Source organism: Procambarus clarkii, chromosome 92, assembly GCF_040958095.1.
Source record: "Procambarus clarkii isolate CNS0578487 chromosome 92, FALCON_Pclarkii_2.0, whole genome shotgun sequence".
NCBI lineage: Eukaryota > Metazoa > Arthropoda > Malacostraca > Decapoda > Cambaridae > Procambarus > Procambarus clarkii.
The window spans coordinates 10,926,143-10,940,060 of record NC_091241.1 but is presented as its reverse complement, the minus strand read 5'-3'; the positions used below and the strand labels follow the sequence as shown (position 1 = coordinate 10,940,060).

The window sequence follows — 13,918 nt, the reverse complement described above, 5'->3', positions numbered from 1 at the left end:
CGCCCACTCACTCTTTCCGTCTCTGTTGAAGTGTAACAATTTTGTTTAAATTACAGAGTACAAAACGGAGGAGTTAGGTGGATACACAACACTCACTGGTAAGATTTGACCACAAGCGAAAGTCTCCATGACAGAACCAACATTGAGGCATTCAATATATTATAGTGGAAAACGCTCACAAATAAACAAGACAGACTCTTCACACACTACGGGGAGCCGGTCGGCCGAGCGGACAGCACGCTGGACTTGTGATCCTGTGGTCCCGGGTTCGATCCCGGGCGCCGACGAGAAACAATGGGCAGAGTTTCTTTCACCCTATGCCCCTGTTACCTAGCAGTAAAATAGGTACCTGGGTGTTAGTCAGCTGTCACGGGCTGCTTCCTGGGGGTGGAGGCCTGGTCGAGGACCGGGCCGCGGGGACACTAAAGCCCCGAAATCATCTCAAGATAACCTCAAGATAACTATGAACAACCATATCGATTTTGTTTTACTATTACACTCAGAAGTCCTAGAAACACACATGACCTCTTCACCACATTACATGGCCCACCACCACAGCCTATGTACAAATAAAACTACATTATTCTTCTCTCAAAATTCCTGGTTTGAATCCTGAGCGGGACAGAAATGGTTGGCAATGTTTCCTATCACCTAATGCATCTCTTTACCTTCTCTAAGCAAGTACAATCAGCCGTGGCGTTTCGCGAGTAATCACTGCAGGGATAGGATGGATGATGTTACTGGTGCTGTCTTCGTTGAAACAACTTGGCCAGCAGTACTTGCCTCTCGAACTACGACTTCACGATACGCAGCTGGGTTAAGCTCTTTTTTCCCCCCTTTCAAGTCAACTCCTCTCCCCGATCTATTTTTCTCTTCCTATCCCTACGCCCCGCTAGCCCATTGGGTAATCTTTTCTCTGGTCCTATTCTTACAAGTGTTCCAGTTCTCTGTATATCTCCCTTACTCTGTTTTCCCCAACCTCATCTTCTGTTTTTCTCCTTTCTCTGTTTCTCCTCCCCTGTCTCTCTTTCTATATATCTCTTTTATTTTTTTTTAACTTAGACTAGGATTTATTAGAAATGCTACTGATATTTCTAATGAAATTGCAAACTAAGATCTGTTATACTACATCAGCTCATGCGAAGTCTAAGAACCTTAGAAACTGATTTATGTAAATAGCAAAATTTAATCATTATATTAGTTTTTTATTTGAAATTAATTTTGTTTAACCTTGTTATAATTATGTTAGAGGATAAGGGTTGAGCCAAGTGTGTACCAGAGCCTTTATATGGTCCGTTGGCTCAGGATCACGTGACACCCTGTCCGCCTCATAGAACGTCGCATTTTGACGTATACTCTACCTAAGGCTAAAAATTGTCGTACTAGATATTTGTAGCGGCTCGCAAAATTGACATACTGTCCCGTTTTCTGTTTTGGGTCCTCTGGAAGGTTAAGAGAGAGGATTTTATTACATTTTCTTGACGTTGGGAACCTTAAGAGAACGGGCTGCACATGTATCTGTGTGTTGAATGAACATGTTTCATATGGGAACTGATTAGGAATGAATGATCGCTGATAGAATTTTATTCTTGAGAATGGAACAACCAGCATGAGGCTGTTGATGACTGACATTTTGTTTTGTGGGCGACACCAAACTGTTGTCCATGATGTTGGGCCAGGTGGAGAACTTTGAGTATATTGGGTTTACAAATAACGGTAATGTTGCCAATATTAGGGTATTCAAGACTGAGATATTGATACGTCCATAGTCAAGACTTTCAGTGTCAGTCTTTCATAGTCTTTCTAGTCTTTCATACTCTTTCATAGTCAGTCACTTTCAGTGACTCCAACACTGGAGTCACCTTCCATGGTTCTCTACCTTGTCCTGAAGGAGGACGATCAGCTGCCCATTCAGATGAGCGGTGCCTGTTCAACCTGAGTGAACTTGCGCTACTTATAGTTTTGAAACCACCGATGTTGATCGAGTACGAGATGCGCCTTAGTTCAGTTTCTTGAGTGCCTTGTTTGATAGGTTCAGCACGTGGCTCATGGAGATAATGGAAGACTCAAACGTCATTGCTAAGTGTGATGACCAAACCACACATCAGAAAGTGAAGGAACGACGACGTTTCCGTCCGTCCAGGACCATTATCACACGACTTGTTAGTCCAAGACGGACCCAAAACGTTGTCATTTCTTCACTTTCTGATGTGTGAAAGGCCGGACCTAAATGTTGATGATGTGTGAAAGGCCGGACCTAAATGTTGATGATGTGTGAAAGGACGGACCTAAATGTTGATGATGTGTGAAAGGACGGACCTAAATGTTGATGATGTGTGAAAGGACGGACCTAAATGTTGATGATGTGTGAAAGGACGGACCTAAATGTTGATGATGTGTGAAAGGACGGACCTAAATGTTGATGATGTGTGAAAGGACGGACCTAAATGTTGATGATGTGTGAAAGGACGGACCTAAATGTTGATGATGTGTGAAAGGCCGGACCTAAATGTTGATGATGTGTGAAAGGACGGACCTAAATGTTGATGATGTGTGAAAGGACGGACCTAAATGTTGATGATGTGTGAAAGGACGGACCTAAATGTTGATGATGTGTGAAAGGCCGGACCTAAATGTTGATGATGTGTGAAAGGACGGACCTAAATGTTGATGATGTGTGAAAGGACGGACCTAAATGTTGATGATGTGTGAAAGGACGGACCTAAATGTTGATGATGTGTGAAAGGACGGACCTAAATGTTGATGATGTGTGAAAGGACGGACCTAAATGTTGATGATGTGTGAAAGGACGGACCTAAATGTTGATGATGTGTGAAAGGCCGGACCTAACTGTTGATGATGTGTGAAAGGCCGGACCTAAATGTTGATGATGTGTGAAAGGACGGACCTAAATGTTGATGATGTGTGAAAGGACGGACCTAAATGTTGATGATGTGTGAAAGGACGGACCTAAATGTTGATGATGTGTGAAAGGACGGACCTAAATGTTGATGATGTGTGAAAGGCCGGACCTAAATGTTGATGATGTGTGAAAGGCCGGACCTAAATGTTGATGATGTGTGAAAGGACGGACCTAAATGTTGATGATGTGTGAAAGGCCGGACCTAAATGTTGATGATGTGTGAAAGGACGGACCTAAATGTTGATGATGTGTGAAAGGCCGGACCTAAATGTTGATGATGTGTGAAAGGCCGGACCTAAATGTTGATGATGTGTGAAAGGACGGACCTAAATGTTGATGATGTGTGAAAGGCCGGACCTAAATGTTGATGATGTGTGAAAGGCCGGACCTAAATGTTGATGATGTGTGAAAGGCCGGACCTAAATGTTGATGATGTTTGAAAGGCCGGACCTAAATGTTGATGATGTGTGAAAGGCCGGACCTAAATGTTGATGATGTGTGAAAGGACGGACCTAAATGTTGATGATGTGTGAAAGGACGGACCAAAATGTTGATGATGTGTGAAAGACCGGACCTAAATGTTGATGATGTGTGAAAGGACGGACCTAAATGTTGATGATGTGTGAAAGGCCGGACCTAAATGTTGATGATGTGTGAAAGGCCGGACCTAAATGTTGATGATGTGTGAAAGGCCGGACCTAAATGTTGATGATGTGTGAAAGGCCGGACCTAAATGTTGATGATGTGTGAAAGGACGGACCTAAATGTTGATGATGTGTGAAAGGACGGACCTAAATGTTGATGATGTGTGAAAGGCCGGACCTAAATGTTGATGATGTGTGAAAGGACGGACCTAAATGTTGATGATGTGTGAAAGGCCGGACCTAAATGTTGATGATGTGTGAAAGGACGGACCTAAATGTTGATGATGTGTGAAAGGCCGGACCTAAATGTTGATGATGTGTGAAAGGACGGACCTAAATGTTGATGATGTGTGAAAGGCCGGACCTAAATGTGATGACCAAACATCCGTCTGACGTTAGGTCATCACATCTTCAGCTACCTTATTGTGACACATCCTCCTCATTGACAAGTAATAAGTATCTGCCCATCATCTGTGCAAAGCGGTAAGGTAGTATGAGTATATAGCAATTGGGAGGGTTATGAGGACAAGCCGGAATATGAGGATATGGAAAGGAACGGTGCCCAGCCACTAGGAGATCGAACGTCGACCCTGCTACTTACGTATTATCAGTGAATGTGTTGTCTTAACAACAAATTAAAACTGTCGTAGCCTACTCGTCAAATATTGGTGTTGGTTCATAATTTCTTTGCAAAGGCTGTTACTAGGCGGACCGAAAAGCCTCCGGGTTGCACGTCAAGCGTTACTCATTTGTTACACTTAGGCCGTGGATCAGTGTTGAAGACTGTTCTTGAGCAATCTGTCCGCTTACAAATTACGTCTGAACTTAGCCGTTTGCACGTATGGCCGAAAACTGACGTAATTTGAAAATAAAAAAATTAAAAATAAATTTTGGATTTTGTTTTCCCAAAACAGTAAGGGTCTTCTAGTAGGTTAGGAGGGCAGGAAATTCTAAAGTTTCAAAACGTCATGAAAAACGTTATTTAAAAGTGTCCTCTCCTAACCTAACAGACTAAACTGAAGGACCCAAACAGAAAATGTGACAGTGCATCACTTTCGTGAGCCGATTTCATTTCAAATTACGTCAGTTCTTGGGCCATAGCGCACATACGAGCGAAAAGCGACGTTATTTTGCGAGGACGGGTTGCTTGATTAATGACCCTCATTGCAGTTGGCATTTTCTTTACTATACTTCATGCCCTAACGCCAATATAGTAACTTACAGATTTTGTTCCATTTAAGGACTATTCGTAGTCTGATCTTGAAGTTAGTTACTTATTTATTGCAGAAGAGAACCTGAGATGCCTTTAGTGCTTGAGACTGCCAGGGTTGCAGAGTGCAATACCCGGTCTGCAATACTCCTTAAGCCAGAGTTGATAGAAGTGATAGAAAGTTGATAGAAGAGGCTGATCTTATCAGGTCCCACTGCCTTCGAGGGACGTCCAGTTTCCTTAATCCTATTGGCCTATCCACTTGGACTGGCCGGTACAGCAAAAGCCTTGCATCTTACAGGGCCATGGTTCGATTCTCGGTGGTCCTTCTGGATGGCACCGTTCCTTCACTCCGTCTTCATAACACAGCTCATTATTCTCAAATACTTTCCAAGTGCTATACAATCATAGTGGCTTAGCGCTTTATTTTGATAATTTCCCATAGCTGGGTTTTGCGAGTTTATCCTTCGACACAATCTGTAGGATAAGCCACTGTAGTAAAGGCAGTCTGGTGACTTGATGAGTCAATATATTCTAGGATCCTGCAGGTAGGTTAGTGTCCCCGAATCTTGCAGTAACCACCTTGAAGCCATCAACACTGACACTCTTCTGGTCAAAAACAGTGTCCAGCAGCTGGAGACCCTCATAAATACTGTCAAGCAGTATCCTCCCCCGCGATTGCAGCCACATAGTAAGGACTGACAGTTTAAATGCGCGCTCAGCACACAGTATATCCTTTCACGACCAAAGATCAAATTCACTCCAAAAAATCTACCACTTACGGGCAATTCATGCCCGTGCCACCTCTTGGGTGGCTTAATCTTCATCAATCAATCAATCAGGTAGGACAGTTATGACTAGGTCAAGGGTAGTACCTGAGATATGGGTAGGGATGATCACAGAATTTTCCAAGTCGAAAACTAGCGAAATTTCATGAAAGTCCTTCTATGTGAGGTCTCAAACATTTACAATATTTTGACTGTACGAAATCTAGATTATGCATCAGTAGGATGGATTGGTTGCCACTAAAGGTCTATACATAACACTTCAATCACCGTCAGTGGTTGAATACTTCATAACTCACTACGTATTGTAGCAGTTCTCTAACCCTGTCCATGTAGGACAGGCGAAATGTATATATGATGATTACCCCTTAATAAATCAATAGAAAACAAATACTAATAACTGCACCAATAAGGAGGTTCAAAGAGTTGTAGACAGTTATAGAGTATCATTACCGTGTGATTATAGATGACAACATAGAAAGGTTACACGGGTACAGTCTTCACCATACACACACAGACTGAGGTATAACGACACATTGTTATATTTGCATGTGGGCCAGGTAAGTCCACCACGGGCTCACCATAGCCCGTGCTACTTGCCCCGCTCCTGTGCCAGGTAAGTTACGGGGTCACCATAGCCCGTGCTACTTGGAACTTGTTCCGAGTAGCTGAATCTATAACAACAACAACATTTGCATGTGTGGAATATCATCCTTTATACCAGTTACTGATATGACGTTTGACTCTTTATTGTCTTTTCTCTAAGTAAATCATATTCATTATCATAGTAATACTTAATAAAGCATTATTATTAAGATTAAGCCAGTGTCTGGGATGCTCCCGGGCGCAGGTTCGAATCCTCGACACGGCCCTTGTGGATTTCTTCAAAGTATAATATTTTATCTGAAATGTAATAGGCTCAGCAGAACATAAATTACTCTGTTTTCCCTTGTAATAATAATAATAATAATAATAATAATAATAATAATAATAATAATAATAATATCTTTATTTTAGACTTCAGTAAATTTGGTGCACAGATACATTGGTTGTTAAATTTTTGCAACAGGAACAAGTTTAACATACATGAGAACGACATTCATTCTTGCTGCCTTCAGGTACCCTTATGTTCATCTATTGCAACGTTGCAGTAGATATAATAATATACTGGATGCTCACTCCCCCCAAACACTTGGGCTGGACGGTAGAGCGACGGTATCACTTCATGCAGGTCGGCGTTCAATTCTCGACCGTCCAAATGGTTGGGCACCATTCCTTCCCCCCCCCCCCCCGTACCATCCCATACCCTTATTCTGACAGCTTCCAAGTTTGTTTGAATTGTTTCAAGCGTAGGTTAGACTTATATGACAAAGAATAATCACAAAAACACGTGATTCAGCTATGAGTATCCACACAGAGGCCAAAATTTAAAAAAAAAATAATCCGAGCGTTTTCGTGTATTTAAACACTCTCTTTTTCGTGTAATAAAACACTCTCTTTTTCGTGTAATAAAACACTCTCTTTTTCGTGTAATAAAACACTCTTTTTCGTGTATTAAAACACACTCTTTTTCGTGTATTAAAACACACTCTTTTTCGTGTATTAAAACACTCTCTTTTTCGTGTATTAAAACACTCTTTTTCGTGTATTAAAAAACTCTCTTTTTCGTGTATTAAAACACTCTCTTTTTCGTGTATTAAAACACTCTCTTTTTCGTGTATTAAAACACTCTCAAGAAGTACAGTATATTAATATCACATCCTATAATGTATTCCTTCAAGATGTGTCAAAACACGAAAGCTCTCAGATTACTTTTGATTTCTCACTCCTACGCAGATACTTACAAATATGAATGTGCTTGGTTAGGTATAAATTAGAGGTGCCTCAAATAGGCCTATGGTGGACCTATGCAGTCGCCTATATCTTTATATAGATATCTGAATATAACATGAACGTACAATTACGCGAGCATAACTGGGTCTTCTCTACAGTCACTGAGAGGAGTATATTTAGTTGAACAAATGGGGGACACCTTCGCTGCAGAGAATAAGCCACAATAAGGTGGATGAATACAAATAACCAAACCTACACACATGGAATGAAATTGATGACATTTCGGTCCGTCCTGGACCCTTGTGTGACGACGTTTCGGTCCGTCCTGGACCCTCGTGTGATGAGGTTTCGGTCCGTCCTGGACCCTTGTGTGACGAAGTTTCGGTCCGTGCTGGACCCTCGTGTGATGAGGTTTCAGTCCGTCCTGGACTCTTGTGTGACGACGTTTCGGTCCGTCCTGCACCCTTGTGTGACGACGTTTCAGCCGTCCTGCACCCTTGTGTGACGACGTTTCAGCCGTCCTGGACCCTTGTGTGACTACGTTTCAGTCCGTTCTGGACTCTTGTGACCACGTTTCAGTCTGTTGCGTCTTGAGAAGGGTCCAGGACGGGTCGAAACATCGAGATCACTTTCTTTTCACATGTGTGGTTTGGGTGACTACGATAGGAATATCGTATGAACTTCAGTATTTTTATATCAAACATAATGTTCTCTTATGTTTAGTGAAGAGGATGATATTCACTCTTACCCAGCATGGTGTTGTCTGATACGGCAATTATCAGGGGAAAACACTAAGACAGAATGACTATATTGGCTTAGTGCTTTCTAAGCCGGTGTTGAAAGCCGATAGTATAGGCTTTCTTTAATTGAAAGAACCGTCTCGGACCGTCGGGGATTGAGCGCCGACCTTGCACGAGGCATCGCTCTACCGCCCAGGCCAGGTGGTTAGATGTCGCGTTTTTTAAGTTATGGCAACAAACTTTACCAATGAAGCCTACTATGAAAAGTATAACGTCTCACAAATATTCCCATTTTCTATGCATCGGGCCCAATAGGTTAGATGGGTTGCTTGGGTTGGTCTGGTTTCTGGCTAGGTTAGGAGGTTGGATTTTTGACGGAGTGGCAGTCAGAGAACCCAACGTACGAACCCTACCAACCCACCTAACCAATCGAGGCCGAAGAATATAAACGTCAAAATCACGGTGCTTCAATTCCCCCTTATATGTCGCCTTTTTAACGGATTGGTCTATTCCCTAGAAAATACAACGTTAGGTGACATGGGTAGAATACAGTAAATACACTATTGTATAATCTTGCCCAGTTAATACATATAGGAAACCCCATAAATATACAGTAATGCTCACAATAAACACTAGTTTATAATTACAATAATTAATAACTAATTGGTACACATTTTGTCTCATTTAGTCACGGACACAATATAAATCATTGCTAAGTTATTAACTCTAACGACAGCCAAAACTTTTTCCTTATGATAGGAGCAAGCTATGACTGTTGAAAGATGTACGGGTTTCGTAAAGTGATGTGACTATCTGCTCATGACACGGTGGGTGCTGTTGGGACAACTGCTGGTCTATAACAGTACCTAGTTTACCCGCAATATTGTAGGCTGTATTGTGAATGATATAAAAAAATTATCACTGGTTCATTCATTATATTATTTTAACACCTTTATTCTTCATTTACTCTATTTCTTTTTTAACCTTAGCTGATGCCTCCCTGCCCCATAATGTGGGGGCGGGGAGGATAATGATCGAATGTATAATAAATGAACATTTTGAAATAGTTATCAGAGTTAAATATGTGAAAAGCTTAGACACGTAAGAGGCTTCTGCACTCTAAAAGGCCGTCAGTATGTAGTGTCCCGTCTCTAATTCATACTAATACTGGTTCTAAAGCAGTGTACGAACTCTTAACAACCACAATATCTACATCTATATACATCTATATAACATAAATCTAATACTTTTATTTATTTTCAATATAACACAGGTGTAATAGCTACAAAATAGAACTAGTCTACAAGGAGTGCGTATTTATTTACAGGTTCTATTTACAAAAGGTTCTACTCTACGAACTTGTAATCTACAGAATTTACACTTTCAGAAACTATTTATCTACGACCAGTTCAAACGTGTCCCTTCCGCTGCCGATCTCTATTTCCACTCAGGCTTTGATTCAATTGTAACTCGTATTTCACATATCAACATGTGAAATACGAGTTTTACAATATACTCTACAATATACCGGCTTTACAATATACTCTGAAGATATATCGCCAAGCATCACGGACGCGTTCAAAAGCCACTCAGAAGATGCCACGAGGTGACTAGACATTGTAAATTCAGATTCGAAATGAATGAGTAACAAGCGCTCATGCTTATTGCTCAGGAATCGTAGCTCTGAACACCACAACCCCACCAGTGAACCTCATTCACATTAATACTTGTTCTCGTAACTTCAACACGTTCACTGTTACTCTAAGGTGCAGAAGTTTGAGTCACTATAACGTGGCTGAAGATATCCAACCCACAAATGTGAAAATGAAGAATTGCCGATGTCCATACTTGACAATGGTCCAGGACGGACCGAAACGTCGTCGATTCTTCATTTTCCAAATTTGTGGGTTGGATGGCTACTCTAAAGTCTGTGTTGGCACTTTTTTAGTTAAGAATCCGTCTCCTAGCGATTTCATGAGTGTTTGGCTCCATAGAAACTGCTGTCTAGGCATCAGTTTCCATTAACCTACTTCATATATTTGCAATCCTTTGCCATTCCTAACACATATTTTGAATCTTATAAAACCGCTTCACCAGGTTTCTGATTCTTTTTAAAGTGGCTAGTTGGGATTCATTTCCCTCACATCTACTTTACTAGGTTTATTCCCATCAACATTTTAAAGGGGAATTCGAATGCTTTGCAAATGCTTCGTCCAGCATTATCTATTTAGAGATGGTGACGATATCTGAGCGGATTCTGTTGAGCCACGACTCGCGGCCCCAGATGTTGGAGTGAATCCTCACCTGCAGTCTCACTTGATCCTCGAAGTTCAAGTTCGGGTAAAACTTAAGACCTGTGATCTTCTCCACGTCTTGGACTGTAGCACTGAATTCCTGGGCGAATCTTTCTGCACTCTGTGGAAAAATATGATGCTAGACAAAATTTCAAGTTTTTTTTCTCCTGTTTACCATAGTTCTTTTGACTAGCTCTCTCTACTTTAAAACGTGAAGCTAAGATAATTACCATGAGAAAACTTTAAGCCAGTATGACTATAGCAATTGTATGGAATATAGGTACACAGATGAGTTATAAGAACGTAAAGAATGATCGCCAACCTCTGGGACCACTGGGGATCGAACGTCGACCCTGCAAGATATGAGGCTCTGAGGGTATACGAAGGACTCCACATCCCGGACAACGGGAACCCAAGACTCACCAGACAGTTGGAGACAGTGAGGCTCTGAGGGTACACGAAGGACTCCACATCACGGACAACGGGAACCCAAGACTCACCAGACAGTTGGAGACAGCGAGGCTCTGAGGGTACACGAAGGACTCTACATCCCGGACAACGGGAACCCAAGACTCACCAGACAGTTGGAGACAGTGAGGCTCTGAGGGTACACGAAGGACTCCACATCCCGGACAACGGGAACCCAAGACTCACCAGACAGTTGGAGACAGCGAGGCTCTGAGGGTACACGAAGGACTCTACATCCCGGACAACGGGAACCCAAGACTCACCAGACAGTTGGAGACAGTGAGGCTCTGAGGGTACACGAAGGACTCCACATCCCGGACAACGGGAACCCAAGACTCACCAGACAGTTGGAGACAGCGAGGCTCTGAGGGTACACGAAGGCGAGAGCGTCGAGGTGGTCGTGGGGACACTGGGAGACGTGGCTGACCAACACTGAGCACCGACTCACCACAAGGAACATGTGGGTCGGCACCACCACCTCTCCACCACCAGGCCTGTAACACATACGGAGTAAACAATGCTTAAGATGACACTCACTAATAGTTAATAATCACATCATTCTGCTTGTACTTTAAAGTAATTATCATGCAGTGTAAACAAAAAATACTTAGGCCTAATTGAATACCATTCTAGTTTACTTTTAGCGATACTTCAATAAGTTATATTGCTGGACAATTATCCCACCATAAATTGACAATTACTACCACACTTTACTTATTCATGTGTGAGTTGAATTATTGATTGACTAAATATTATACTTTTCCTGGTAAATCAAAGCAGAGAAGAGAGAGTAGTTGGTGTACCTAATAGTGCGGAGGTCGTCAGCGAAGGTGTCGGTGTCGTAGTCGAACACGGGTCCCGTGATGACGTTGAGGGTCCTGTACCTATATGACCATTGTTTGACCAACTTGAGCAGCTCCTGCCAGCGCTGCGTCAGGAAGTTGGTGAAGGGGACGGCGTTGGTGATGAGGTAGGGCAGCTGCTCGCAGTCTTCTCTTGAACTGAACTCTGAAGTTAAGAATAACATCATTAATAAGTTGTGTCAAATATAACACAAAATAGCGTGGTAGTCATTGCTACTATAGCGTAGTAGTAGTCATCAACCTGATACTCCCTCACCTTCAGGGGGCATGACCCCCTGGCACAAGATCAGGTCAACTCACTTGGAGAGAAGAGTGGCTGAGGGGATATTTTGAGGGGCGCCAGAGAATGATAGTGTTGACAGGAGCGCCTCTGCTTCGCTCTGAGCCTCACGTCGCTCCGCCAAGGAAGGTAGGTCTTGCTCCCTTTGTTGGTCTGGTCCAGGTGAAAACTTGTCCACAGCGGCATCTTCACCAGGGTTGAGTACGCTGCGGGAAATACAACAGATAATCCATTAATAAGAAACAGAGTTGGAGTACAATAGACTCTTAACGAGGACAATGTTTATTAGTATTTGTTTTAAGATTTGGTTAAGACCTGGGTAAAAGTACGGGTTTGGAAACAGTTACTGATTTATGGAGCAAATTACCGGGTAACATAATAGACATGGCATCACAGGATTGTTTCAAGCGTAGGTTACACATATATATGAGTTCAGGTGGATATAAAGTGGAGCTGCCTCGCATGGGTCAATAAGCTGTTTTCTTTATTCTTAGGTTCTTATGACGTGCTCTGTAGGATATTACATTTAGTGAAATAAAATAAACATTAAAACTATGGTAAAATCAATGTTTTCTGTCCCATGTTGGCAAAACTGAGATTATTTTAACTTACAAGAAATCTGCTAGACAAAGTTCTACCAAGTCGCAAGACTTACTTAAATAAATTGAAACATTGACTTAATTTTAATTAGTCATTTTTTTCACCCAAAACTGTTAATTTGAGGAATAATAATAGAACTAACTACATCGCAGACAAACACAGACGGTCACAATCTGAACTTTTGTTGAATGCAAAAATCTCATTTGTTACTTGTTTATCACACAGTATCAGAATAATTGGGTCAATGACTTAAGTGTTGAATTCCTTACAAAATACCCATTTGTTTTGACTGACTATAAGCATATACAGTGTGTCGTTGTATCAAGTGGAACACTGATAGCGTCACTGTTCATGTGTGGACTGTTGTATCAAGTGGAACACTGATAGCGTCACTATTCATGTGTGGACTGTTGTATCAAGTGGAACACTGATAGCGTCACTATTCATGTGTGGACTGTTGTATCAAGTGGAACACTAATAGCGTCACTGTTCATGTGTGGACGCAGCAACAAATGGGGTTCAGCCGTCATTTTTGATCAATTACAACTCTCTTAAGTCTCCCGCCCCCCAACACGTCAGATGTCTTGGGAGACTCCTTGGTAACACACAAATGACCAAGCATCTGTCAACCACTCTTGACAAACCTGCCATTCCTGTGGGACTAATTGCAGCTCATCATAAATTTATTAGCCTGGAGTAGGTTTTAAGAGTTCATCTACTCCCCAAGTCCAGTCTGTAGGCCACAACTGTGTTGTGATAACTTGATCTAAAAGACTGTTGCTTGAAGCAGCCCGCATGATAACATATTCACTACACGTCTCTTAATTATGTTGTAAATTCATCTGTCTTACCGCTGACAAACTCCGGTTGTAGAAGCAGGAGAGTGCTGTCCCTTGCCTTGCCTAACTGAGGGATACCCCATGGCAAGTGCTTGGCTATAACCTCGGGGGCCTCCTCCTGGGCCTCCTGCAATACCTCAAGGAATTCTTCATCCTCCAGAAGGTCTCCCTCGCACACAGGGTTCGAGTAGTTGTTGTCCAGAGTGTCGTCTATGCGTACCTCTGCTACAGGTGGTGGGACCTCCTGGAAATATGAACGAGTGGCGTGAGCTGTTTTTCTAATATTGTTTTTAATATATTTGGAATTGTCCTTTATTATTGTAAAATTATTATTGTAAAATAGGGAAAAATTAATTCTCACCTCCTGCATGATCTGAAGACAACACCTTGATTGCCCAAGATTTTATATAGAGTATAAGGAAGCAAACTTGTTTTTTTT

The 13,918-nt window shown here is 42.0% G+C and overlaps 1 protein-coding gene across 1 annotated transcript in view; it reads right to left on the bottom strand.

The window, feature by feature from the left end:
* Positions 1 to 6,547: 6,547 nt before the first annotated feature.
* Positions 6,548 to 13,918, bottom strand: part of LOC123775058 (venom phosphodiesterase) — a 29,348-nt gene continuing 21,977 nt past the window's right edge. The window contains exons 11-15 of the mRNA XM_045769855.2: positions 13,492 to 13,723; positions 12,061 to 12,246; positions 11,701 to 11,905; positions 11,238 to 11,391; positions 6,548 to 10,550 (exon numbers count right to left, since the gene is read on the bottom strand). Coding sequence (XP_045625811.1) covers positions 10,359 to 10,550; positions 11,238 to 11,391; positions 11,701 to 11,905; positions 12,061 to 12,246; positions 13,492 to 13,723 — 969 coding nt within the window. The 3' untranslated portion in view covers positions 6,548 to 10,358. The remainder of the gene's footprint in view (positions 10,551 to 11,237; positions 11,392 to 11,700; positions 11,906 to 12,060; positions 12,247 to 13,491; positions 13,724 to 13,918) is intronic.